Source organism: Hipposideros armiger, unplaced genomic scaffold (genome assembly GCF_001890085.2).
Source record: "Hipposideros armiger isolate ML-2016 unplaced genomic scaffold, ASM189008v1 scaffold_302, whole genome shotgun sequence".
NCBI classification, from domain to species: Eukaryota; Metazoa; Chordata; class Mammalia; order Chiroptera; family Hipposideridae; genus Hipposideros; species Hipposideros armiger.
This window is the reverse complement of record NW_017731652.1, coordinates 1,123,443-1,151,391: the sequence shown is the minus strand read 5'-3', so window position 1 is coordinate 1,151,391 and position 27,949 is coordinate 1,123,443. Positions and strand designations below refer to the sequence as shown.

At 46.5% G+C, this 27,949-nt stretch overlaps 1 protein-coding gene across 11 annotated transcripts; it reads right to left on the bottom strand.

The window, feature by feature from the left end:
* Positions 1-177: 177 nt before the first annotated feature.
* PARP6 (poly(ADP-ribose) polymerase family member 6) lies at positions 178-27,949 on the bottom strand. 11 transcript variants are annotated; one of them, XM_019659605.1, is made up of 24 exons: positions 27,810-27,949; positions 26,373-26,628; positions 23,847-24,043; positions 23,164-23,241; positions 21,953-22,047; positions 21,452-21,512; positions 21,136-21,226; positions 20,618-20,684; positions 17,830-17,979; positions 16,675-16,885; positions 16,085-16,138; positions 14,082-14,177; positions 13,403-13,495; positions 12,629-12,754; positions 11,353-11,418; positions 10,361-10,428; positions 9,148-9,196; positions 8,792-8,904; positions 7,963-8,035; positions 7,191-7,260; positions 1,640-1,719; positions 1,179-1,242; positions 925-1,009; positions 178-553 (listed from the first exon to the last, which is right to left on the bottom strand). In XM_019659605.1, the coding sequence occupies exons 3-24, from the start codon at positions 23,847-23,849 to the stop codon at positions 451-453; spliced, it is 1,896 nt and encodes a 631-aa protein (XP_019515150.1). In that variant the 5' UTR covers positions 23,850-24,043; positions 26,373-26,628; positions 27,810-27,949; the 3' UTR covers positions 178-450. The 11 variants fall into 11 exon arrangements, 9 of the variants coding, with proteins under 9 accessions (XP_019515150.1, XP_019515151.1, XP_019515157.1 ...); XM_019659606.1 differs by having other exon boundaries at positions 26,373-26,625; XM_019659612.1 differs by having other exon boundaries at positions 8,792-8,901; positions 16,735-16,885; positions 26,373-26,625.

The following is a 27,949-nucleotide window of genomic DNA, read 5'->3' as shown; positions in this document are numbered from 1 at the left end:
TAAAAATGCTGACAGGTCTGTACTGTAGTACACTACACTAGATGGACTCCACCCAACAAACAGTTCCAGCCCTCATGACATCCATTCTCCCCACTCCGACATGCCCCCCACCCCCACCCCCATTTGGAGGCTTGGGGCAGGTGCTTGGCCAAGGCCAGTCAGACCACAGTGATCATATCCAGTCCACAGCACCTTCCATTTTATTGTTTTATTTACAAACAGGGTAAAGTCAACTGGGAAAATTAGGGGTAGGGAGTCAGTCTGGGCCATCCAAACGTGGAGTGGTTCCTGGGTCAGTCTCCACCAGGAAGGCCGCCTCTTCTGTCCTTTCCCTGCCCCTTGGTAACGGCCCCTTGATTCCTCAGGGCAGCCTCGCCTGCTGCTCCTGAGCCCTTTAATGAGGGCAGATGAATTCTGGGGGAACGGGGTGGTACGAGGGCTGGGGCCCCCTCAGTTTGTGTAAACCTGAGTTCCGATCACACGCATGATTTCCTTCTGTATCTTGGGGTCCTGAGTATTAATGTTGGCATCGCCCACCTGACCATCCTCATATCTGCCAAAGACAGGGCAAGTATGAGCGTAAGGGCGAACAATACCAGGATAATGTCAACCGGTGGAACTGTTTTTGGAGGTGTGGCCATCCCCTCCCAGAAGTAAAAACCCTTTCTTGCTACTGTTTGGGTGGAAGAGATGCAGCTTATCTGACTTTCTTTAACCAGACCCTGATCTATAGCCATCCCCAGCCTCCAAGGGAAAGTCCCAGTGTCCCTCCAGTCAGGGAGCCAGGGACAAGTCTCAGATAACAGACTTGGTGATACAGCGGTGAGGATACTGGTAAAACAGAAACACTCTCTCAGAGTCATACGCAGCCACCCCCCACCCTCACCCCTCCAAGTCATTCCCAAGGTACCCTCCTAGACTTACACAAAGAAGAACCGTGTGCAGACATGGTCGGACACAGGGCACACCCAGATGTTCCCATGCTTCTGGAGGTCTTTAGATGTGATCACTGGGAAGAGGGGCCAGAAGTTACAAAAGAGCGTTTCAGTCACAGTCCAGGCAGGGGAGGGAAGGCATGATGCTTCCACATCATCCTTCACGGGGTCATGTGCCAACAGTTGCACCAGAAATAAAGGTTGGGGACCCAGAAAAACAGAGCGGGTGAGCGAGCTACCTACCTTCACAAAGTGCTATACAATTTAGATTCCGACTCTGCAGGAACCTTGACTGAATGGACCGGGTCTGGAAGAGAAAGAGCAGGCCAAGCAGACTGTTACAGCATTCCCCTGAGAGGCTGGTCAGCTGGTGATGGTTGTGGGTGGGGTCAGGGACATCCTGGGCTCCCAGCCGCCCGCCTCCACCCCGCATTTTGCATTCCCATAACCAGCCTGGGTGAATCCACAGCTTCCATCTTTACATTTTCATGTTGCTGCATTTAAACTCAGTCTCTGCTTTCATACTTCTGACTGAGGCCACATATGACTATGGAAGTGTGTTCATCTTGGGACGTACCTGATTCCTTCAAATGATCTTCAAACCACCCACCTCCCTCACCGTTGTTTCCTCATCCATCTCTGCAGCCTAAAGCTAGCCCGGGGGAAGAGTCCTGCCTCACTGGAGCAGGGCCACTAAATAATACCTGGGGGATGGTATTCATCCTGTTATATCTCTGGACCAGCTCATCCTTGGAGGGCATCCTGTGCTGTCCTTTTCCCATTCCTGTCACAGAACAACAAACCCAGTTCATTCCCTCATTCCTTTAGCAAACATTTACTCAAGTGCCTATTAAGTGCCAGGCACTGAGTTAGACACCTGGCAACACAGTGGTGAGAATATAACAAATGAGCTATCTGCCCTTACAAAATTTAATCTGGGGGAGATTACAGGCAAAGAACAAGTAATCACAACACAGTATGGTGAGGGCTGTGATGGGAGAATATGGAGCCCTGCAGACGGAGTGGGAGGAGGCGCCTAGCCCAGGGGTCTGAAGAAGGCTTCCTGGTGACAGCAGGCTGAGAACTCAGGATGACAGCTAGTTACATAGGGGGGCAGTGTCCTGGACAGAGGTGACAGGATGAAGCCCAGAGGGAGAAGCAGCATGCCTGAGCTTGTCGGGGGCATAGACCCTGGGAAAGGTCTGAGACCACGTGTGAGAGGTGAGCTAGGCTTAGCTCAGGCAGGCCTGTAGACCCTGTAAGACAACTAGAGCTCACCCTGAGAGCATCAGGGAATCACTGAAGGGTTCTACAGGGAAGTAACACAGGACACGAGACAGGAAGGAGGGGCCCAAGAAAGGAGTGACATCCACACCTAGGATCCACACCAGGCTGAGTGAAGTGGGTGACGAGGAAGCAAGCAGAGCAAATCAGATCTGCTGTAGTCTCAGCGTTACATACAGCACTGTGACCAGAGCCATTCAAGAGAAAAGCGAGAACACACAGCAGCCGTTCAGTGAGAACTGCCCACAGATAACTACAAAGGTAACGATCCTGAAGAGTCCTGCTTTCTTCGGAAAGTCTCCCCAGGCTTTAGGAAGCAGTGCCAATTCCCTCGTCCCCACCCTATCTAAATCCATAAATCTCCCACCACTCTCACTTCTCACCAAATAGCCCTGTTTATAACACTTATAGGCTCCATCTGGGTTTCTCTGATTTAGATATGAAACTGCTGTGCGCCCCTCCTCCCTTTCTGGCCTGTGATGGGGACTTCAGTCTCTGTCCTCAGCATTACACAGGCCCAGCCTTGTCACAGTTAGGGATAAGAGTCTGTGTGTGTATGAGACCAAGAGGAGGCAGACGAAGAGGGGAAGTGATGCTATCACTGCAGGCCCCTTGCAGGGTCCCTATCTCCCCACTCCACCCCAGAACTTACTATGATTACTAACCACGGCTTCCATGTTTGGTCTTATGATAGCCGTGCTGTGGTGGGGATGGGGGTGGAGGTTGTGGGGGGTTAATACCTACTGGACTGATGTTCTTCATGCTCAGGCACCCACACTAAAGTCCCATGATAGATCTACAGCCTGAACGAAACTCAGGGCAACGAGAGCCTGACTAGAGCTGCTAATCTCTTCCTCCTACAGGACGCTCACCACCCCATTCCCACCTTCTCCATTAGCCTTAACTAGGGTTAGCTATGCATCCAAACCTCATGACCTTCTCAGCCTGGGTATGTTAGAGCAAGACTCTGAGTGAAAGTCTCCTTCAGGTTCTGCCCCAGATGCTAGAACAATCTGATTCTTATGGCTGATCTTAGAGATGGCCATTACGATACCAATCTTGTCCCATCCCAATCCTGTTGCACAGTCCTGTCCATACAGAACCAGTGATTTTCTGTCAGTTTTCTTCTGTCAGTTTCTCAAGACCAGACCCTGAGAACGTGGTGGCTAGAATGGTCTCTGGATGCTTTGTGTCCACAGTACATACTTATCAAAAGTCTCTAAACAGGAGACTAAACAGACGGGAGTTTACCATCCCCTTTTTCACTGGCCCTCATTTTAACCTGCACGTTCTGACCAAGTCATTGGAGGCTCTTTTTGTCAAATGATGCTGTCTACACGCCCCCAGAAGGCATCCAAGACCACCAGGCTAAGAATACCTTGAGAAAGAACAGAAAAGCAGAGCAGAATAGGGTGGAAGGAAACATACAAGATGACAGTTGGCCAAATGCTCGAGTAACTATAATGAGTTGGACACTTGCACACATCCCAGCCATTATTACAGAGGCTCCCGTTTCTATGGGGCCCTCAGAGAGTTAGTCATTGAAGCAAAGTCTACCCTGTCAGTCCATATAATGGTAGAAACAAGTTAGGAAATCTGGTTTCCCGTCTTAGCGCTGCTACTCATCACTGTGTGACCCCAAAGTCATTTAACTTCTCTGAACATCAACTTTCTTATCTATAAAGTAACATGGGATTGGATGAGATGATCTGAAACTCTAATAGTAAAATCCTATGGTATTTTATACCTATAATCAACTGACCTTTTCAAGGAGAAGGATAATATCATATGATGTTTTTACATAATCAGTAAAGTGATGAAGAAAGATAAGACATCAATAGAGACTCCTGGCTCCATCTTAACTAAAGGTATTCAGACACTTAGTGGTAAAAAAAGGCCAGTGAGAGAGGAGAGAGGGGGAAAATAGGAAGAGAGAATTGTGTGGGCACCAGGGGAACCAGGAGAATCTCACTATTTGAAAAATAATAAGAGCTTAATTAGAGGGACACTCAAGCTGGGGCAAAGACAAAAATTGAGGGACCTAGATAAAGAAGCCAGGAAGACTGCCTCAACCCCACCCCACTTTGGACCCCAAGCAGGATGAGTAAGATGCATTCACACATTCAATAAATATTTATAGGGCATTTACCCTGTGCTGATTCACGGTAACATTCGGTTCATGACACACTCATTTATTTAATAGGACAATGAATACCTACAGATCCAACCTAAGAATTAAGTTCAAGAACTAAAACATTACCAGTGACTTACATCTAACTATGTGCTCCTACCCTATCCAAACTATCCGCCTCCCCTTGGGAGGTAACCACCATCCTGAAATTTCTTTAGTTTCATCACACACGCACACATACATACATACATACATACACATACACATACACACACACACACGCCTACATAGTGCTGAATTTTGTTGGCTTTTGAACAATATAAAAAAGGCAGCATAGTCTTCCGGGCTTGCTTTCTTACTCAACTTATTACTAAGATTTTTCCATGTTGTTGAGTGCCAGTGTTTGTTCATTTTCATTGCTGAATAATAATCCATTGTGAGAATATATTAAAATGTATCCATTCTCCTGATGATCAGCATTTGGGTTTCCAGCATTTGCTGTTGCAAACAGTATTGCTTTGAACATTCATGTAACGTTTTTGGGTGCACATATACAGGAATGAAAATGCTGGATAACACGGTTAAGATTTCTCAGCTTTATGAAATTAAACACCAAATTGTTTTCCAATTTACTCATATATCTCCATCAGCAATAAGACAGGGCCTCATGACCTATAACCTCTGGAACCATCAGCAGTGTTACTAGATTTCCTAATGTTTCCCAATCCACTAGTGCTAAATGGTAAGTCATTCGGGTCCTCATTTTACTTCCTTGATTAATAGTGGTTGAGCAACTTTTCATATTTTTTGGCCATTTCTTCAGTAACATGGCTGTTCACGTCACTTGCCTATTTTCTGTTGGGTTCTTTTTCTTATTGATTTGTAAGAAATTTTAATATATATATATATATATATATATATTTTTTTTTTTTTTTAAGATTTTTATTGGGGAATTGGGGGGTTGGGAACAGTGCTGGGGAATTAGGGGAAGGGGAACAGACAAGTTGCTGTCGATTTGTTCTTCAGTCTAGTTGTGGAGGACGTTGCTTCACTGGCCCAAGTTGGCACCATCACTGTGCTCTTCCCGGGCGAGGCAGATCAGTCGCCAGCTTCTGGACGGCCGCTCACGCTGGCTGCTGGCTACACACGGTAGCCCATGGCAACCCACTGCCACAGGGGCTGCAGCCTACGCAGTCGCCGGCGACTCACGGCAGCCCAGCTCCAGGTTGAGCTGTTGTTCAGCATCTTAGCTGTAGAGGGCGGTGTCACTGGCCCTCATATGTGGGATCCGAACCGGGGCCCTCTGGTGTCCCAAGCCAGTTCTTAACCATCGCGCCACTCGGCCAGCCCTAAAATATATTTTTATTGCTAATCTTTTGTGCTGACAGTGTTAAAAATGTCATCTCCTGATTTGTAGCTTGTCTTTTTACTTTCTTTAGGTGTCTTTTGATGAACGGAAGTTTTGTTTTAATAAAGTCAAATTTGGCAATCTTCTATGATTTGTAACTTCATCTTTTTGTATTCTCTGGATGATTTTGTATAAAATTGTGTAATAATTTATTCTTTGAAAGTTTGGTTTAAGACTCACATGAAAACTATCTGAGCTAGGTGGGTTTTTTTGTGTGTGTGTTTAAAATTTTAAACTACTATTTCAATGTATTTTATAGTTTTAGGGCTATATAGGCTTTCTATTTCTTCTTGAATCAGTTTCAAGTTATATTTTTCTAGGAATTTATCCATTTTGTCAAAGTTTTCAAAGTAGTGGCCTAAAGGTGACAGAATTCTCCCATTAGCTTTTTAAATTTTGCTCTATCTGTAGGTATGTTCCCTTTTTCATTCATCTTCTTCTTAATCTAAGCAGCTTTATCTGTTGTTTTAGTTCTTTAAAAAGAATCATCTTATGGCTTTTTTGGTCCTATCTATTGTACGTTTTTATTTGGTTGATTTTGGTTCTTATATATATTATCTCTTTTCTTCTACTTTCGTTTATTCTGTTGTTAGAGACTTTTCTAGTTCTGAGACTCTGGATCTAAGTTTTCTTACCTTTAGAACAGTTATAATTACTGAAGAATACTAAATGCTCTTCTATAAATACTCTAGCACTGTCCCCTTCAAATGGTAGACATGCCACTATATGGTGGCTCTCCTTCATACAGAGACTATACAGAACAAGAACAAAAGAAGACTGAAAAGAAACTAAGACATGAACCTGGAACACTGAGTTTTAAGTCAAAATCATTTTCTGAGCAGGCCAAAGCTGGACTCATCTCCTGACTAGAATCTGGACCTCATTCATGCCTTATCTTTGGAATAAAATGCTTTCTCTTGCATTCAATGTGACTAATATCACCGTGTGTAATTACACACTATGGCAGTCTACATTTTAAAAGGTGGCTGACAGGGAGAAGAACAGTGTCTCCAAAAATGTAAGGCAATGGAAGGGACTCGAGCCTTCGAGTGTATTCAAATAAACTCACACGCACATGTGCACACACACAATTTATAATGACAAACTACTGCCAACACCAAAAATGTAGTACACAAAAGCCTAGTTTCATCTCTCAGTTATTCCCTAAACTGTTTTCAGGGCCAAGCCCCTACAATGACTAGAACCATCCCCATGGAGAAGCAGACTAGCTAAGAGAAAGGGAGGTAACTGGCCTCACTTTGTAAGGAATCTAAGAGAGAAAAGTAGAGAAAGACAGACTATACGTCCATGACTGGGGAGAGAGCTGGTATAGACCAAGCACCCATGATGGAGGAGGAGACAGCACAGATCATGTATTAACAAAATGGATGCAATGTAAACAGAGTCAAGGTGGCCAGAGAGTATTTCTTACCTGAGTATCCAAAGGAAATACTGGAGATGGGGCTCAGGTAGATGCCTTTGCCATAGGCTGCTCCATGCAGCTTGCAGGGAAACACCAGGATGAGCAATATGAGCCTGGGCCCTCCCAGGGCTGTATGTCAGGCAGCCACAGGCTTACCCAGCCCTCTGTCCCTCCATTTACCTTCTCTTTCATTCAGAGAACTCTAGGCACCTACTCTTGAAAAGCTGATTGGCTGAAAACTGGATCCAGGTTAACCCCTTTGCCTATGAAATACTAGATATTGATACCTGGGAGAGTGAGGAATGGCAGAGCCACTGAGTCAGTCTCTCCGAATCCATGCTCCTGTCCCTAGGCCTTGATAGATATGCAGATTCCAAAAAAAAGAGGAATGGCGGAATATGTAGCCAGGAAGAGGGACAAACCATTCCTTGGAGTCTCACAGGGCAAAGAAATGTCTCCTATTTCAACTCTCTGAATGAACAGTCACATAAATTGAAAAGTTCTAACAGGTAATTCATCCAACGGCTGCGGTCAGCAATTCATACTCCTGCCTGCAGCTACACTCCCATTCCCCAAACCACCAACACACAGAGTGGGGCCAAATACACAACAGCCACATTTATTCTAGATGCACAGTTCCAACTTCCTCCCTAGGGAAGCCTCATGGCAGGTGAGCTTTGGGATGTTGAGGCAAGAACAGCTGAGTGCTCTAGGGCAGCCTTCCCCCAAACCGAGCGGGGCAGGGAGGGGCTGGAGAGAAAGGGAAGGGGCACAGCCTCACCTGCAATTTGGTGTAGGATGCATTGACCAGCCCATTGCGCAGGATCGAATGCCAGTTCTCTATGTGGGACCCACTGTAAGGCAGGGTAGAACACATGTGTCCTCACGGTAGGAGGTTCCCGGAGCGCTTCCGAGACTGTCACTCCCACCCATCCTCACCCACACAGGACATGAAGATGGACAGACAGACCTAGTGATGGACATGCACATGGATACAGTCACAGGCATGCAAGGTGTGTGTGTGTGGCTGACCCCATGTCATTTCTAGTCCCATCCTCTCTTCTGTGCTTTAGCTACTCCCATCCTAGATCCTCAACTGCTAGTTCAGTTTTTTCATTTGCCTATTCTCCTATATTTCAAATTAAATTCTTCTCAAAATCAATAGACTTATCACTGATTTAAAATATGGCTTCCAGTCCTGAATTCATGTCTATTTTGAGAAAAGGGGTCTATCATTCCTTTTAGGTTACCTTTAATCAATCTCTCTCTCTCTCTCTCTCTCTCTCTATCCCCCCCCCCGCCCTGCCCCCCCCAATTAGGCATCAATCACTGATTTCCTTCAAAGTAGCTTTCAAATCTATTCCCTACAATCTGTCCCTTCAACCATCCCTTTTTATATGTAAATCATTTCTCCTCAACTACATTATGAGAGTAAAGATGTATCGTATGATCTTTTTATCTTCTACAGCACCTAGCACAATAAATATTTGCTGACCGACTGGTTGATGGACGTAGGTAACACAAACTCATATACCTCTCGTGAGCTTGCCCTCCCACTGCCCTGCATTGTTGCTGCCTCCCACACCCCCTCCCGCCTCCACCCTCCTCACTGGAAGGCAAAGGTGCTGCCGTAGAGCTTCTTGGCGGTCCGGAACCGAGCCTCCTTGGCAGGAGGGCTGCTCAGCAGGAGGAACTGGTGTGAGGTGTGCATGAACTTCAGCTGCTGCCCAGGGTGGGGTGGGGTCAGGAAAACAGAGCAGAAATGGAGATCAGGGAGGGAAGGATTGGGGATAGGGAGCAAATTAGGCTTGTAATGACCCCCAATAAGGGAAATGTGCTTAGGCCCAAAGACTACTGTTGATGGACAGAGCCAACCAGGCGAGGCTAGGACCAAGGCTTGGCTGCTTTGGAGTCCCTCCCTGCCCCCACCAGCAAATCAGAGTTTAGAAGGAGAAAAGTCACTTACCCTGCTGAGAGGTAGTTTGACAATGTGTGACCTGTTGCTAGAAATGATCCTAGGACAACACAGAGAAAAAAGAAAAAGGACAGAGTAAGTGTGTAGTTAGGCCATCCTGAACACAGCAGCGGCCTTGCTGTGCCCCTGGGACAACAAACAAGGATTCCAGGGCTGTCAATTGTGTGCAACATCTGGGTCACTATCTGCATATTCCTATGGGTAGTAATGCTTGTGTGTAAAAATGTAAACGGGAAGCTACTGACCAAAGATCACCTAGCTGCTGGTAGTTAAACAATGGATGAAACAAGAGCACAGAGGTAAAAAAAAAAAAAAAAAATTTAGAAAGGAGGGGGTCTGTATTAGGATGGTGACAAGTTATCTTTGGGATTCAGAAATTTAGAACTGGGGCTCAGGAGTAATCCCGCCTGAAAGGTTCTCAGGGATGGGGAGGAATAGAAAGTTACTATTTACACTGGAGAAAGAACCAGAAGCTAGAACAAACTTCCTGAAGATTCAGGGATAAACTGGGCTGTATGTAGGCTGAACTCAGAGGCCAGGAGAGGACAAAGGCACAAAACACTGAGGGCTCAGCAAGGGAGCATCATCTCCTGTAGTGGATTCGGTCTGGGTTTTGGTGCTTCACCCCTGTACTTGCGATGTCCTCCCAGATGGTCTGTGCCTGGTCATCCCTCATACTAAGAGGGAGCATGCTGCACTGAGAAAGTACTGATGGCAAAGGCTGACTAAGGAGAGACGGGAAAGCCGTGTCAGGAAAACAGAGCAGAAATCAAGGTCAGGGAGGGAGGGCGGGGGGTGGAGGGCAGTAGAGAATGATCAAAAATCTTTGCTAGAAGGGAATAGTGATAATGGCTCCAGGCTCTGGACAGTCTACATCAACAGAGAAGGCCTTGAGACAGGGAAAGGGAGTAGAAGGGGAACAGACTCTCTGGATGCATAGAAACTTATCTGAAATGAACAGTGTTAATTCCTACATGCAAAGAGCACTCAAAAACCCATTGGTAACCAAGAAACCCCTAAAGAGAAGTTAAGACATCATCTCAGAATCGTGGGGTCTCTGCAGGATCTGAGTTCTTGTCAAGGCCAGGTGTATCAATAAAACCCCAAGGAGAAGCAGCCACAATATCTATAACCTCAGAAAGGAAGCTGACACTGCCTCTACGAGAAGGTCCCTGCCCCGCTCTGGGAAGGACTCTATCCGTACCACTGCAGGAGAGGATGGGCCAGGGGGTCCAGCTTGTCCATCTGCTTCTTGATTTCCAGGTATGAGCCCTGTAAGACAGTAGCCAGAAGGTTATCTTCCACGAGCAGTGGGAGCCCTCCCATTTTCCACAGACTCTCAGGGCCCCGGGCAAGGTGGGTACTGATGGCCACACAAAGGCAAGAGGAGATGGGGCTCCCACCCCCAAGGAGCCCAATCAGATCGGGAAGACTCATAAATAAATATGGAAATGACTGAAAATGCTTACAAAACAACATGCAGGTGGGTCTCCCTCATTTTATGCAATTCCTACAGCCCTAAAAAGTTTATTGTAAATCAAAAAATAAATAAAATCAATGTCCAGAAAGAACAGGCTAAGGAATCCTGTGGTACAACTTTACATAAAGCAGAGTCCTTCTGACAAGTATATCATCCCTCTTTGGTGTATCTTATGTGTAATCTGAGCTGTGATATATAGGATTTGCTGAGAAGAGGCCCACCTGTAAATGAGTACAAATGAATGTCTATTCATGCAGAGACTGCAGACGAGGGGTGGGGAAGTCTGGTGGGGGACAGCCTTGAGTCAAAGGATGGTCACTGCTCCATGTGGCTGCCCCACCCCTGGAAGGACAGAAGATGTAGGCCCCGGGTCTACTTCCTGACCTCCAAGCCCCCCTCCTCAGCCTCCCAACCCTGAGTCTTTCCCTCACTTCTCTAATTCCCTAAGAATTATGGGGGAAACATTATAAACGAACAATTTGTGAAGAAATTCATAGCAAAGGTAACGGCTCAGAGAGACATTAGGAGTGAGGAAGAGGAGTAACTGAGCTAACGGAACAGAACAGGGCTGGGGAGGCTAACAAGGGAAGACCGAAGGAAACAGTGAGAAATCTGAGTAGCCTCTCTAAGTCTTCACTCCACTCCCATGAGTTCCAAGCAGAACAGGGCACTTGAGCAGCGCAGGCAGAGGACGGGACAGGCAAAGGGCAGAGTACCTGGGTCATCTCCCTGATGGACATCACACTATCCAGAGCTTTCTGAAGTCGCTCGTAATTCTTCTTCTGTGGGGAATTAAAGGGAAGAGAAGAACCAGATGAAGAGAAGTGGAGGACCACATGTCTGGGCCCCAGGGAACCAGTAGTATGTCATGGAGAGAACACAGATTTAATGTCATACAGTACTGGAATCATATGCTAGTTCTCTTTTACCAGCTGGGAATAATAGGCTAAGTTACTTAACCTTTAGAACCTCAATATTCCCGTGTGTAAATGAGCTTAAAAATTCCTACTACCCTCACAGAGATGTTCTGAGGATTAAACAGCGTATGTAAAGAACCTGGTGTAGTATATACTACACAATAATGAGAGTAATAGTGAGACACTGTGCTGGGTACTAGTGATGGTTAATTTTGTCAGTGGCTGTGTCAATTTGACTGGGCCATGGAGCACCCAAACATTTGGTAAAACAGTATTCTGGGTGTGTCTGTGAAGTGTTTCTAGAAGAGATTAACCCTTGAATCAGCAGACTGAGTAAAGGGCATTACCCTCCCTAATTTGGGTGGGCCTCAACCAATCAGTTGAAGGGCTGAAAAGAACAAAAAGGCAGAGTAAGAGGAAACGCCTCCTGCCAGACTTCCTAAAGCTGGGACACTGGTCTCTTCCTGCCTTTGGACTTGGATCTGGAGACCGCCAGCTTTTGAACTGGAACTTACACCTTTGGCTCTCCTGGGTCTCCAGCTTGCCGACTGCAGATCCTGGGACATTTCAGCCTCCATACTCATACGTGCCAATTCCTTATAACAAATCTCTTTCTATATATCTATTTTCTACTGCTTCTGTTTCTCTGGAGAACCCTGACCAATGCAGTACTTTACATAGATTATCCCTCATTTTTGTAACAATCCACAAGATAGATATTATCTCCTTTTTACAGAGAAGGAAGTTGAGGTTCACAAAGGTTAAGTGACTTGCTGACATCATTCAACTGGGGAACAGCAGTCTCAAGTGGAATCCAGGTCTGTCTGGCTCGAAAGTCTACATTCTTCCCTTTCATGACATAACTAATTTTAACCCTTCTCCCCTTCTTCTGACAAACTCAGTTATTTATTCACTGAAACGCTAAAGCCTAGGGTTCAAGAGTTCCCAAGAAAGTGTTTCATTTCTTCTGACCCTTACTCCAAGTTGCTGTGTCCATTAGAATGACAGCAATGGTCTCCACCATCTTTTCCTGTTTCTGTTCTGTAGCCCTGACTTTCTTTCCCAGCAACTGTACCTTAGGGTTAAAGGCCAGGGTCTTGGGGTCAGTGGGGTCCACCACAGAGGGATAAGGCTCAAAGATGATGCTCTTTCTTGGGGACTCCAAAGCTGCCCTACACATGGCCACCAGCAGATCCACCACCTTAGGGGAAAGGAGAGAAAGAGGGCAGAGCTAAGTGACTGCCCAGTGCTGGGAGGCATACAGGATCCCAGAAAGGGTCTGCTTTCAGGAGTCTTAGCATGTCTCTCTGCTGTTCTTTTCAAAAGCAAATGTTTATGGTTTGTTTTCATTAGAGATAATATAAACTCATTACAAAAATTCAAGTAATAATATCTTAAAAAGTGATGCAAGAAAAGATAAAAATCATCCCTCTGCCCCCAAACAAATCTCTTTCCTCACAGGTAACTGCTGCTAGGTGTGATGTATATTCTTCCAGGTATTTTTCCTATGGAAATAGTTATTTTGTTATGTAGGCAATTTAACAAATTGTACTCTGCATACTGTTATATTTTCTTATGTGTTATAATTTTCTATCTATAAATAATAGCTGTGCAGTATTTCTACTATAAGGACATACCATAATTTCTTTAAATGGACCCCCTACAGGTGTAGTTGTATCCATTTTCTTTTCTTTTTTACTGTTACAAACAATACTCTCGTGAGCATCCTTACATAGGAAAGCATTCCTGGAGGTTAAGTTCCGAGGAGTGGAACTGTTCCGAGGAGTGGAACTGTTACTTTCCTCAACCTTTCTCGATTCCAGTCTCCGCAGCTTTGCCCTCTCCTTACCTCTGCTCCAGTGGCCACCTCCTCTGCAGCTCCAGACATGACTCCCAGCGTGTAGAAGGAGAACACACAGAGTTCACGAGTACAGACGGCTGGCTACGTGGACAGATTAAGCAGACAGTGGTGGTAAGGGGCGTGCAGTAGGGAGGGGTTGTAGGGGGAGGGCCAGTCCTGACCTCAGATAACTCTAGAATGGCTGGGAATATGGGGCCCTGTGCCAGGAGAGGACTAAATTAGGGAAGTCTAATTCAAATGCCTTTCTGATGAGTTTGAGAATTAATGCTGTCTCCTCCAGGAAGCCTTCCATGACCTCCCCAGGTAGTTAGGTGCTCTTCAGAGCATCTACAATCCTGCTCGTATCTCTCCTATACACTTAAGAGTGACGTGTCTGTCTACCCACCCAGACTCGAAGTCCTCATGGACAGCATCTTATCCAATCATCTTGGTCGATATTTGATCCCTGTTTTTAAATACTGAGTGGGGATTATATCTTCAAAATATTCATAGAGCCTCATCTTTCCAAACAGGACTGCTGGGAGTTATTTTTGGAGACAAGCAGTTCTTTCTAGAGCCTCAGGGAGTATGGACAGAATTCTGACTTTACCAGAGAACCAAGAAGAAAACAATAAAGGTGGGCTAAAGGTCCAAGGAAGAGCGTCCTGGAACAGAGCAGGGCGCGTACCTTGAGCATGGACCCATTCTGGAAGACATGCTGCTCATCACACACCACGCAGTACTCATTCAGCGTCGGGATCCTCTGCTCCGCGTACTTCATGATCTGGGGCAGGAAGAGATTCTACTGCACCTTCCGGAAGCACACTCACAGACAGGGCATAATCTGAGCTTCCTGCCCAGCTACTCTCCCCCCTTCCAGCCCCGTGCCTAAGGCAGACTCTCGGCCCGGGTCCTGCACTTAGTTAAACTGACGGCCTGACTCTAGAGCTAAGGCTGTATGTTAGAGTAAAAATAAGACCAGCCATGGTAGGAGACCTGGGTTAAGATTCCTTTTCAACACTTAAAACCATATACACTTTGGGCAAGTCAGTTCACTTGAGCTTTGGTTTCTTCATTTATAAAGTGGGACATTATTCACCTCATAGAGGTATTGAGAGTAATGAAATGATTCTGTGAAAGTATTTCATAAACATTAACAGGTATTAACCAAACTATTAGCATTAGTTGTAGTAATTATGGATGTTCTTCTGGGATAGGTGGATATTGAGTCCATGATCGGATGGATGGCAAAGGGGCCTGAGAAGCCATCTCAACTAGAACCATCAGCTTATCCACTGGTCCCAACCACAGACAGCTCTGCACTGGGAAGAGGGCACAAATCGAAGCTCCTGCAGCAATAGGCTAGTTTTTTTTTTAAATACTTTGCCTTAACATGGCTTTTTCAACCAGACACATTTTGTATATTAATCAAGTTGTTTCCATTTCACTATTTTGGGGCTGGTAAAGGGACAGGCAAGGGCTTTTTTTTTTAGAATGAATTTTTTTTTTTTAATTGGGGAATTGGGGGGATGGGAACAGACAAGTTGCTGTCGATTTGTTCTTCAGTCTAGTTGTGGAGGACATTGCTTCACTGGCCCAAGTTGGCACCATCATTGCGCTCTTCCCGGGCGAGGCACATCAGTCGCCAGCTTCTGGATGGCTGCTCACTGCATCTGCTGGCCGCTCACGCTGGCTGCTGGCTACATACGGTAGCCCATGGCAACCCACTGCCACAGGGGCTGCAGCCTACACCGTGGCCGGCAACTCACGGCAGCCCAGCTCCAGGTTGAACTGTTGTTCAGCATCTTAGCTGTAGAGGGCAGTGTCACTGGCCCTCATATGTGGGATCCGAACCGGGGCCCTCTGGCGTCCCAAGCCAGTTCTTAACCATTGCGCCACTCGGCCGGCCCTAAGAGCTTTTATTCATTCAGATTAATTGAATACTATGTACCCAGCTCAGTGAAAGGTCTCCTTGATTGTGCAAAAATATAAAAGATTGTCTTCTCAGGCCCTATGCTGCAATGGGGAAGATGTGATATGTATACAAATAATTACAATTCAAGGCAGCATATGGCACATGACACACAGATGCTATATGCAACAAAAAGCACCATGAGAGTTCAGTGAAAGGAGACACCACTTCCAGCTAATTAATACAGTTGGCGTAACGGAGCAGATCTTACGGAAATCGTGGTATTGAGACTTGACTGCAATAGGCAGATACAACAGGGAGGAAGGCCAGCGGAGGGAATGACATGAACAAAGGTAACAAAGATGCAAAAGTGAAAGCATGTCCAAGGAATAAAAAGATTTTAAAAAAGAAGAAACGACCAGTAGTGGCTGAGCAGTGCAAGAGGTCTGCAAGGAAAACCGAAGACCATGTGAGCAAGGCTCTTGGGGACCCTAAGGAAATCTCTCATCTTGACACCCAGGCCCCTAAAGTTTGCAGTACATCACATGGCACTTGATCATATGTGCTCTGTTTAAGTGCCTGTCTACCCAGCAATGCTGTGAGCTTGAGGATGGGAACTATGCCTGCTTTTCTCCTATCTACATGACACTCAGCATAGGTCCGAGAGCAGAGCAACTCAGGAAACTCTTAACTGACTGAGGAGCTGGGAGACGTTAGGGGAGCAGATGGGTCAGACAACAGGGGAAAAGCTTTAGAATGAGGCTTTGGGTTTTACTTACCTGGACAAGGAATCCATATTCCAGGGTGGGGATGTTCTTGCAGTGACCACTGACCTGATGAGAGTAAAATGACAGCCCTCATAAGCCTCCTATGATGGTGGTGCCTAGACAGACCTCACTCACACCCATTATCTAGGATTTTCCCCAAGCAGCTAAGCCCTAGCTCCCATCAGTCTAAGTAATCTCAAAGCTGGAGAGAAGGCCTTTAGATAGTTTTGCCAAAGATTCTTGAAAAGGGCTCATCCGCCCTTAACCTTCTTCAAGATTCGGTGGAATAGGTTAGTACAGCAGCTGATTACTAAGTCTTAATAACCTAATAACCACAACCTAATACAATCATGAGACGTTTTTGGGATGCCCAACCCCAGACTCTGCTTCATGGCCTACCGTCAGAGAAGCTTGCCTAACAGTTTAGATCTAAGTTTTCAGCTATTAAAACATGTGTTCCATTCTACCCACTCAGGTCCATGCCCAGGTTTGATTTCCAATGCCTGAAAAGCCACACTCCCACCCCATCTGAGAAGCTATACTCCCACAGTTCCACTTCCGCCCACCTGACACCCCAGTCACACCCTCCCCAGGCCATGTACCAAAGGAGAGGTCCGTGCTGGGGGAGGGAGGCCCACGTGCTGGGGGCACAGGAGACCTGCCTGGGGGCTGGGAGGGTAGCCAAACACCTCCACCTTGGGGTTCTTCATGGTGCAGGAGATGGAGCGGTTCATGAGGCGCCCAACCCGAAGCTCGGGTACAGCAAGTTTGCCTTTCAGCATGGAGTCCTGTATGATGGGGAAACTGGGCGACCTGGAGAGAGAGCAAGGAGAAGAGGCCTCACTGAGCATCAGTACACGCCCTAGAAGAGTTGTGGAGACAAGTGGGTCCTCGGCCAGGATCAGTGAAGCGATCGCAGCCAAAGAGGAACTCACATATGAGCAAAGTTCCATGGGATCTAAACGCTGTTAAACAAGTAGATCACACATCAGATTTGTTTTTTTGTAACCACCTGTGTGTGTTTTCTGATTGGAACACGGAGGGTAGGCAGAGGCAAAGCCTAGGTCACTCTCTATGGCATCCAGGCCAGATATGGAATGATCTTTGAAGAGGATGCCTGTTTCATTTACTCAACATGCGTATATGTGTGTGTGTGTGTGTGTGTACATATGATTAAGTGCTAAACACTGCACTAGGCAACAGTAGTTTCATCCCAAAGAGCCTGATGTCTGACAATCCACAACAGTGCCTGGGAAGCTATAAATCTGGGTATTTGCCTCTGGGAAGATCAGAAGGCACCAGGGTTTGGGGTGGGGGTGGGGCTGGAATGTAAGCCTAAGGTCAAAGAATGGAGCAATATTTATTTTTACAACTAAATAATAAATCAATGTACCCTTGCATAAGAGCAAGGAGTTGGTACCTGTTCTCTGACTTTGCCTCCTCAGGATAGGCAATAAGGATTAGGATCAAATAAAGGAAAGATGGAGTGATTAGCATACATTTCTCAAAATACATACCCTGAGGTAGGTGTTATGTTTTACATAAAAGACAAGGTATGAATACTGGAGTCAGTAGGGGAAAGATAAGGACATACAGGGGACAGGACCATGTGGGTGGTGTTAGTAGTTAAAGGAACAGAATTCAGAGGACCTAGGGAGAGGACACAATAGATAAATTTAGGTAATCAAGAAGGTGGGATGGCGACTTATCCAAGACTAAGGTGATTACTGATGATCAGCTACTGGGGCAGCACTTACTTGGGGATGGGTGAGAAGATGCTGAGGCCAGCTCGGAACTTCTTGATGGTACCACTTGCCTTGAACCAACTGTGCCTCTTCTCCTGCTGGGTCTTCAAGAAATCGTTGCTGAGATGTTTCCATTGTTGGGATGTAAACATACCCAGGATTCTAAGAAATCAAAGAAAACAGGCTTAGGAAAGCTCAGGCAGGAGAATAAATCAAGAATAGGGCTATGAAAAGCAACTAATCCAAATAAATAAATAAAAATAAATTTCTAAAGAAAAGAAAAGCAACTCATCTAAAATTCAGACCCAGGGACTGCAAAGCTAGTTGTGCCGGGGCAATGTGTCAGAACACCCCCCTTCACCCACATGACATTAGCACATGGAGGAAATGTACGCTCCTGAAGTACCTCTTTCCCCTAGGGGGTAAATACCCACTCCCATCGCCTAGTCTAATAGACCAAAAAAATTCTGAGATGCTTTGCCTTTAGAGGCAAATCTCAAAGGTAAGCCCTCAAAAGTTGTGAACCTTGGAATTTATTGCCAAGAATGACTATACTTGAGGGTGAAACAGAAGTAGTGAGATGGGGGTGATACCATCCTCTGCCTTGTAAACAGTGAGGAAAAGGCCTAGGGAAATGAGGGGTACCGACATTTTTGGGTGAAAAATTACATCCCCAAATTTATGGTGTCCGACTTGAGCTGGGCCCAGTCAATCCTGTCGTTCGCCCTTGATCAGTTCTCTCTAGCGTTACCCTAAGCTATTATTCTCAATCCTTATCACCTTCTTTAAGCACTAACTTCACCTACAACCAATAACTTCTCTTCCTTCTTAGCAGAGAAAACTGAAGCCATCAGATATCAGTTCCCTTAATTTTCCAAGCCTACTACAAAATCTATTTCCATTTCCACCCTTACCTCAATCCCTCCATTCTCTGGAAACAAGGTAACCCTCCTACGACTTCTATCTGTGCTCGGGATCTCAACCCCTTCTTGACTCTTTAGGGGCCTTGATCCATCGATCTTCCATCCTCCTCTCCTGTTAACTCCTTTCCCAAAGTCTACAAAAAGTTTCAAGTTCCTGCCCCTCAGTCTAGCTACCTCTCCCTCTTCCCATCCTATCCACATCCATATTTCTCAATCCACACTTATTGTTTCTACTTTGTTGTCACTCACTTCTCAGCATATTCTACCTTCGCCACTACACTCCAATTGCTCTCACCTTGATGCCAAGCCCAACAGAAACTCCTAAGTTCTCCTCTTGCTTATCCTTTCTGGATCTGGCCCTCGTTGTAGAAACTCTCCTCCTTGCCTTCTGTGACACCATTCTCTTGCCATTCTTTTCCAACTTCTCTGACCTACCTTCAGTGTTTCTTCTTCCTCTGCCAACCTTGCTAATTTCTTGGGTATTTTGTCTGCGTGATAAAGGGTGTTTTGCCCTTGATCCTATTTTCTTCTCACTCTATCATGCTCTTCCTTAGCAATCTCCTATTCTACCTATATGAAGATATGTATCAATGTAATTTCACTCACACACTGATATATATTCAACCCTAATGTCTCCTGTAAGTATTAAATGTCAATATCTATCCATTAAGCATCTCTGCTTGAATATCCCAAGATTACCTTCACACAACATGTTTAAAATGGAACTATCTACCCTCATCCCACAAACCTGCTCTTCTTACATCCCTACTTAAACTGGTGGTATTATGATTTACCCAGACATCTTGGATGGAAACCCAGGAGTAACTTCCCACTACTCTTTGGCTTATGACCATATACAGTATATCCAAAGCAATCTTCAAGTCTTAATGATTTTCCATCCCATAAATCTTTCTAGTCTACTTATCATCTCTAATCTCACCTACAGTCACACTTCGGTTCAGGCCCTCATCATCTCAGGTCTGGTCTTCTACAAAAGCCTCCTACTGAACTAGTCCTGGTCTCTTGTCTCATTGTCTCAACTGCTCCTATCCATTTTGCACAATGCTACCAGAATGGTTGTTCTAAAGCTAAATAGACCATGTCCTTTCTTTGCCTAAAACCCTCCAATGCACCCACCACCTATAGTATCAAAGCTCAGGATCCTCTGTGATGTGGACCTCTTCCTACTTCTCTGGCTTCAGCTCCTACCATGCTTCCCTTGCATTTTACTAGCAATATTTAACTACCTGAAGTTTCCTGCATACATGCTGCTTCACGTGACTGTGCCCTAGCAAATGTTAATCACTCTCAGAGTCTGTCTACATGGGTAACTCTTATCCTTGAAACCATTAATCATCTCCCATTCATCATTCACAGCCCTCCAGACTGAGTCACACCTGTGTTCGTTCTGAAACGTATTCACTTGTATTAGGACATGTATTCACTGGACTCGATTAGTACTTCACTAAGGGTAGAATCTGTAGTTCATGTCTCTTTGTATACCAAATACTTAGCAAAGTGCTCAACACGTTCAATAAATTAGAACTGTCTGAGCTCCCGCAGCCCCACTCTGAGAAATGACAACAGGAAATGTGAAGAGCATGGCTCCAATCCCAGGGCTGTACTTTGCCTTAAACACTAAATGCTGACGAGACTCCTTCACCTCTAGGAAGTCTCAACGCCAGACACCCAGAACCACAGGCTCCTCTGCTTAACCATAAATTTGGCTCCCCAAATGTATTTTAGTCTTTCTTGGGCACAGCTCAGAAAGACATTTAAGGAAGGAAACATTCCATCTAAGAGTCTGTCTGTCCATCCATATATGTCCAACTCTCTTTCCCTCATATGTCCACCACCAGAAAGATCAAAGTTCTTACTTTTTCAACTGAAGACCCAGCCCAAACCCTTCCTTATTCGATGGCTGGAAAACCTCAATTGATGGTTCTGCAAAGAGAAGAGAAAGCTCCTAGTATGGACAAGTCTTTATCCTCCTGGGAGTCCAAAGCCCCAGTTCCATGGCCCAGCTTCCTCAGATTCCAGAGGTACTCAAAACCATGGTGAAGGGAAACATTGGCAGCAGAGGGTAGATTCTGGGAGCTGACTGACCAATTTCAAACATCCCCGACTTCTACGAGGAAGTCGAGGGGAAGGGGAGAAATAGTAATACCTGGGAACCAGACAAAGCAATTTCATTAACCAAGAAGGATTTGCGGGGATTGCTGTTGGGTCACAGGGAATGAAGACACCAATGAGAGGAAACCGAAAAGGCCCCTACCAATGGCCTGCAGATTACACCCGAGAGGCTTGTGCCTAGTTTTTCTCTGTCTCATGTAACTCAGGACTTTGGATTAGATCAGACTCAGAGAACCCACCTGCCCAAAGCCACTCCCTTTACCTGGTCCATCGAGGTACTGGGACAAAGAAAATCGCAGCCGCAACACAATAGGTTCTGTCCGGAGGACCTTCCAGGCTGTGGAGACTTCCTCCTAAAGCAGTAAGAGAAATAGTTTCCGATTTAGCAACAAAGAGGAACGGACTTGAACTTTCCCTGTATGACACACATGTGCACATGACAGTGCACACCACTGTCTGCTGATAGTCTAGGAAGGAGGGTGGAAAATACGTGCTCCAAACACAGCACTGAGAGACACACCTTGGGGCCTACACGACAAGGTCCCTAAGACACGCCAGCAGGTACCAGCAGCACTTACATCGAGGAAGCTGATGTTGATGTGAAGGTCAATGTCCACGTCGTCGATAGTTCCATATTCTCTACAGAGACACAGGGGAGCACAGGTGAGACTCATTAGGGAGAAAGAAGGGGACTCAGACTGAGGTGGAGGGAGCCCTGAGCCTGGGCCGGGGCCACAAAAGGTAGAAGGCAGCTCTGTCTGTTATCAGCTCTCAGCTACAGCCTCAAGCACCAACATGACCAGGGCTTTCTATGGGTCGGAAACCCTTCTTACCTCACAGGGGAAACAACCAGCCTAGAGGGGTCTAGGATAGGACGGATTTCTAAGAAAAGTGGCTACACTGCCCTACTTACTCCTGCCAGCCAAGCTCAGGTACTCTGAACAACTGTCACTATCACCAAGCTCATAATGTATCCATGTCCCTAGACCCCCTGTCATACCATGGAAAGGAAAAACCTTTAGCCTTCTAATAGCTCAGAGGCAGCCTGCTCCCCTGCCACCCCTGCCGTGGCGTCCCACCTGATGGATACAGAGTTCTCACTGTAGATCTCCTTCACGGCTTCAATGTCGGCATCAAGCTGTGGGTGTCGATACAGGTCAGCTGCACAGCTCCCCTGAGTCAGCAAACGCAGCAGGGGACGGGAACAAAGACAGAGGGGGAGAGAGGTGAAAAATAAGGACACGAAGAAGCACCAGGACCAGGGACATCCAATAACAGCAGGACATATAAGCAAAACGCTGTATGAAGGGGCTTTTGGGGATGGGCTAGAGGGGATTTCAGTGACAGCCCAGTCTCCCTCTGTCATCGCTCAGAAGTTTCAGTGGTCCACCTGCAGGCTTTGTTTAAGGAGTTCACATTATTAAGTCTCTAGCTTTTCCCCTCAGGCCCCGACCAGGATACTTGGGTGTCCCTTCTATGAGGGCTCAGAACAGACTGAACACAGAATTGAATGCCGATTGGTTCTGTCTGAAAGGTCCAACATGACTGTGCAGGACAACATCCTGGGTACTCATGGTGTTAGCAATCTCTGACAGGGAAATTTTTTTTTTTTTTAATTTGACTCTAATGGTTGAAATGACCCCACTGGCTAGTGAGAGGAGTCCAAAAATAATTATTTCCAACTAAAAACATAGAGGTAGTCTCCATTACAGAGCATGTAGTTTACTCGGAGAAAGGTATGAGTCCCAGGCAAGAGCAAGGCTGTATGAGCTCTGACAAGAATTATTGCCAAGGCCAGCCGAGTGGCTCAGTTGGTTAAGAGCGCAAGCTCTGAGCAACAGAGTTGCCCGTTCGATTCCCACATGGGCCAGTGAGCTGCGCCCAAGCTGAGCTACCACTGAGCTGCCAACAGGTGGCAGGATGGCTCAACTGGTGAGAGTATGTGCTCCTAATAGCAAGGTTGCCGGCTCAACTCCCGCATGGGATGGTGGGCTATGCCCACCCGCAACTAAGATTGAACATGGCACCTTGAGCTGAGTGACTGCGAGCTGCTGACGGTGGCTGAATGGCGACTGGACTTGGAGCTGAGCTAGCTGCACCCTCCACAACTATAATTGAAGAACAACAATTTGGTTGTTCCCCTTCCCCAATAAAATCTTAAGAAAGAATTAATGCTCAGACCACACCAACATTCTATCTCTGGTCCTAAATAATCTTTCACTTCTGATGTATCCAGAGAGAAGCACACATTTCTACCATCCAACATGGATCTTAGGGGCTGTAATCTCACCTGAACTCCATAGAGAAATTCCTCTGATTCATTATCTCCCTCCGAATCATCATCATTCCATAACTGGCCTTTGATGTCCTAGTAAAGAGAAATGAGAACTCTGTTGGTCCCTGTTACCCCATGGAGTAAACTGGGACGATAGGATTGGAAACAGGCCCTCAAAAAGAATGGGAGAAGATCCCATGGGATAGCACAAGCCCCTAATCCCTTTATTCCCTTCACCTCGCCCTCTGGGAGCATTTTGGTCTCTTCCTGAATCTGGTCATACCACGGCCTAGTTCCGACTTGGGGGGATGGAGAGAAACAGGAGTATGATTGAGGGTCTGGTAGCCAGTGGGCGAGGGATACAGAAGAATTCAATGTCAAGGTTGGCTCCGAGGTATATCTAGGTTCTAGTACAAGCCGGCCTCTTCTAGGATCATCTAGGGACCCAAGGCAGCTCCAAAATACCTAAGCTCCCTGGTCTCATCACTCCCTTTCGATCCCTTTCCTTCCCAAGAAAATTGACCAATACACATAGCAAGTGCTATTGTTTCCAGGCCCCATCTCCTTCCTTTAACTTCAAATACTCCCTTTACCTTCCAAAAGGGTGGGAGGGGAACTAACAGGAAAAGCTGAGGTCTGCACTTTGTTCCATCCACCCCCTGGATGATCAGTTGCAGAGGTGGGCAGTCAGTTCTCACCATTGGGTCAGTGGGTCACACACACTCCCAGGTCAGTGCTAGGCAGCACCCCTCCATACCACCAGCTGAACCCAGGCCAACGAGATGGGCATTTAGGAGGCCACAAGGGAGACAAGGAAGGGGGTGATGTCAGGGGCTGACTGGAGATCGGCTGGGGATGGCAGGCTCTGCCGTGGTGGTGATAACAAGTCACTGTCCTGTGGAAAGTAGACAACAGCTGGTTTCATCACCACTTAAAGGCTAGGAGGTGTATACACAGGCACATGTTTACAGATATACTTTTATTATATATATATACAGACACTTGTACTAAAAGAAACATACTTGCATGCACGTATACACACTTGTACACATAGTTCTTTAAAGATAATGAACCGTGAAAGCACTACAGAAACATAAGACACTACTGTTCCATTCAAGCTGGAGTTGGGAGTGGAGCAAGTCCCTGCTCTAGCTCATAATGCTGTATGAACCCTGAAGCCAGAAGTAATGGCGGCAGGACCAGAGGCTATGCTAGTCTGTCACGACAGTTCACCTGGGAACATTCTTCACAGTACCCACTCCCATCAGAATCAGATTCTTTGGGGAGTTTTTACCCCTAGTTACTTCTCCAAATTGAGTCATTATCTCTCATTACACATCAGTATCCCTAGAAGCCTTTATACGACAATCACAGCTAACTCAAAAAAGTTCTCAGCAACACTGAACATCCTCCGGAAGACATGGTCTGAGTTGTCATGGCCAAAATAATGCCCTGGACTCATTTGCAGCCTACTCTGCAAATAAAAATGCAATAATGATTCCCAACGAATGCTTAGAAAAACACAACCCCTTAGTCCTTTCACTTTTATAGGCCTTCCTGGCTCTGCATACATCTCAGTCTCATCCACTCCAACTTTATTAAACAACAGTGTTCTTGGTCTCTAATATGGTTCTGTTGAACCTTAGGTTTCTGTATCAGTAGTTCTCAAATGGGCTTTGTAGATCTGTGGAATCAGTATCACCAGGGAACTTGATAAAAATGTAAAGTCGCGGACCCCTGCTGAGACCTGCTGAATTAGAAACTCCAGAGATGGGTCTAGTCATGTGTTTTAGCAAGCCCTCCACGTTATTCTGATGCATAATCAAATTTGAGAACCACTGTGCTCAATCCTTGTGTATTCAAAGGGCCTGTGGTCTGTTCCTCAGATACCAACTTAAACCTGGTAACTGACCCAGGGTGGGCACATAAGGCACAAAGCCAGGGCAAACAGCATAGCAGTCCCCCAGCTGACAGCACTGCCTGACCCATCAAAAACAATATGCCAAAGGAAATTGCAAGTGCTGTTCTTAGAGATGACATAGCTGACATCTGAGATTTGCTTTAAAACACTACTCCAGCACAAAAAAATGACAGGGGAGGGGATAGATGAAATAAATATGGCAAAATGCTGATTGTTGATGAAGCTGAGTGACGGGTACATGAGGGTTTCGTGTACTCTCTACCTTTGTGTATAGTTGGAAACTTTCATAATAAAAAGTTAAAAAACAGGGCCGGCCGAGTGGCACGATGGTTAAGAACTGGCTTGGGATGCCAGAGGGCCCCGGTTCGGATCCCACATATGAGGGCCGGTGACACTGCCCTCCACAGCTAAGATGCTGAACAACAGCTCAACCTGGAGCTGGGCTGCCCTGAGTCGCCGGCGACGGCGTAGGCTGCAGCCCCTGTGGCAGTGGATTGCCATGGGCTACTGTATGTAGCCAGCAGCCAGCATGAGCGGCCAGCAGCCGCAGTGAGCGGCCGTCCAGAAGCCGGCGACTGATCTGCCTCGCCCGGGAAGAGCGCAATGATGGTGCCAACTTGGGCCAGTGAAGCAACGTCCTCCACAACTAGACTGAAGAACAAAACGACAGCAACTTGTCTGTTCCCCTTCCCCCAATTCCCCAACATTGTTCCCTTCCCTCAATTCCCCAATAAAAAAAATCTTAAAAAAAAAAAGTTAAAAAACAATCAGAGGCTACTCTTGATGTGATGTGTTTATAACTAATTAAAGTCAACTCCAAATATGAATAGAAAGATTGCCCCTGAGACCCCACAACAGCCTCCTTGCTGTTCTTCAAACATAGCAAACATCCCCCTTCTTGGAACGCTTTTCCCCCAAATATCCACACGGTTTGCTCCTTCACTCTTTCAGATCTCTGCTCTAAGGTCACCTTGACCATCCTCTATAAAATAGCAAAACACCAACACATATGTACTAGCACTTCTATCCCCTTCCCTGCTTTATTTTGTCCACAGTACTTACCATGCTCTGACATGCAAATGTTTATCTCCCACCAGAAAGTAGGCTCTGTGGTGGCACAGGCTTTGACTGTTTTCACTGCCTATTTTGTTAGTCCCTCAACACATATTTATTAAATGAGTGAATGAATGAATGAACCATTTGCTGGATATCTAAGGCAAAGGGCAGATACAAGAACCTAAATGCATCCACACACAGGCAAAAATCATACAAAAATGATTTCAAAGAGCAAGACTCCATTCACCTTCAAGAGCAGCTGAGAACCAGAATATGAAGATCTGGGGGCTTGTGAGGCTTGAAAATAAACAGTCAGGCAATGATCTGAATGATCACAGAAGAACAAAGAGGGAGGCACTAATGTCCAGCCTAGGCTGTCTTGGACTGGGTGGTAGGATGATGGCAGCGTAGACCAGAAGTACCAACTTTCTCAAGGTCTTTGTCACTGTAGAAGTCAAGAAACTCTTAGCCTCTCTCCAAGGGCTGTTGCTGCTTGGTTTCTGCTGTGATCACAAAGAGAAAGAGGTAGTTGAATTTTTCCTGTCCAGGGAAGAGACAATTCAGAGACCACCATCTTTTTCAAACCAGGCTGTTACAGTGAAACGGACTCCCACCTTCCACTCTCAATGCCCATTCCTCTGAAGAGATGGAGAATGGATTTACAAGTTGAAGAGTGAGAAAAGGGGATTGGCGAGTCATGGAATTCACAGAATCACAGACATTTTCAAGAGGAATAAGCCTGAAATATGATCTATTTCAAAGCTTTCATGTTATACACAGAATGCGCAAGTGTAGGGACGTTAAGCTACTTGCTCAGTATTGTGCAACTGGGACTGAAGCACATTTGACAGGTCCTAACTACATCTGATCTTCATATGATGTGGTTATAACTAACTAAGGAAGTTATTCAAAAATTAAGCAAGAAAGACCGGACTTGTCTAAAGGAGATGAAGGAGGGAACCTTTCTAGAGAAGCAGAGCCAAATACAGACTGTGTGGAGAGTGCCCGGAGAAGGGGGTCGTTCAGCTCAGCGTTTAGTTTGGATGACAGCAGCCAATACAGAACGCTTTACGAATTTTGATGGGAATAGGCCAAATGTAAATAAGCCTCAAGTCTGGATCACAAAGGTCTTTTGCTAGGTCCACGGGCGCGTCTCGGTATGACAACTTTACATCTAGTCAAAGATCTCCACGTTTAAACTCTGGGTTTAACTCCCAGCTCTGTGGTCCTGGGAAAGGTTACTCTGCTCCGTACCAGTGCTTTCTCAGAAAGACGGGGCCACTGGACAAGAGTGCGGGGGAGAACCCACAGAGGGGCGCAGGCCAGCGCTATCGCGGTTACCCGGTGGAGGTACACTGGCTGCCACCCGCGCTTCCAGGACAGGCCCTGAGACCTCCCTTGGGGGAGCAGTTAGAGCTCTTCTCCGGTTGCCTCCGGAGACCCCAAAGACACCCAACACCTGCCTCCCGGGAAAGGAGCTCTGTGCCGGATCTGTGTCGCCGGCCGCCCGGCCTTGAGCTAAGCCTATCGAGCCTAAGAGGGCGTATCACAGCCACCCGGTTTAAGCCCCTCACTTCATCCACCCCGGCAGAGGCGGGGCGGGCCCCGCACCCTTCCCGCGGCCCGGCCGCCCCGCCCCGTCCCCGTGGCGACCGCCCCAGAGGCCGGCCTCGCGAGTACTCACGGCGACCCCGGGCCGCGCGCGGCCGCCGCTAAGGGGACGAGCGGCCCGGGACGCCCCGCGGGGGCGGAGCGGCAGGCCAAGGGGCGGGGGCCGGGCGGGCGAGGTCGCGCTCCCCCACGCCTCGTCTTTCCGTCACGGGC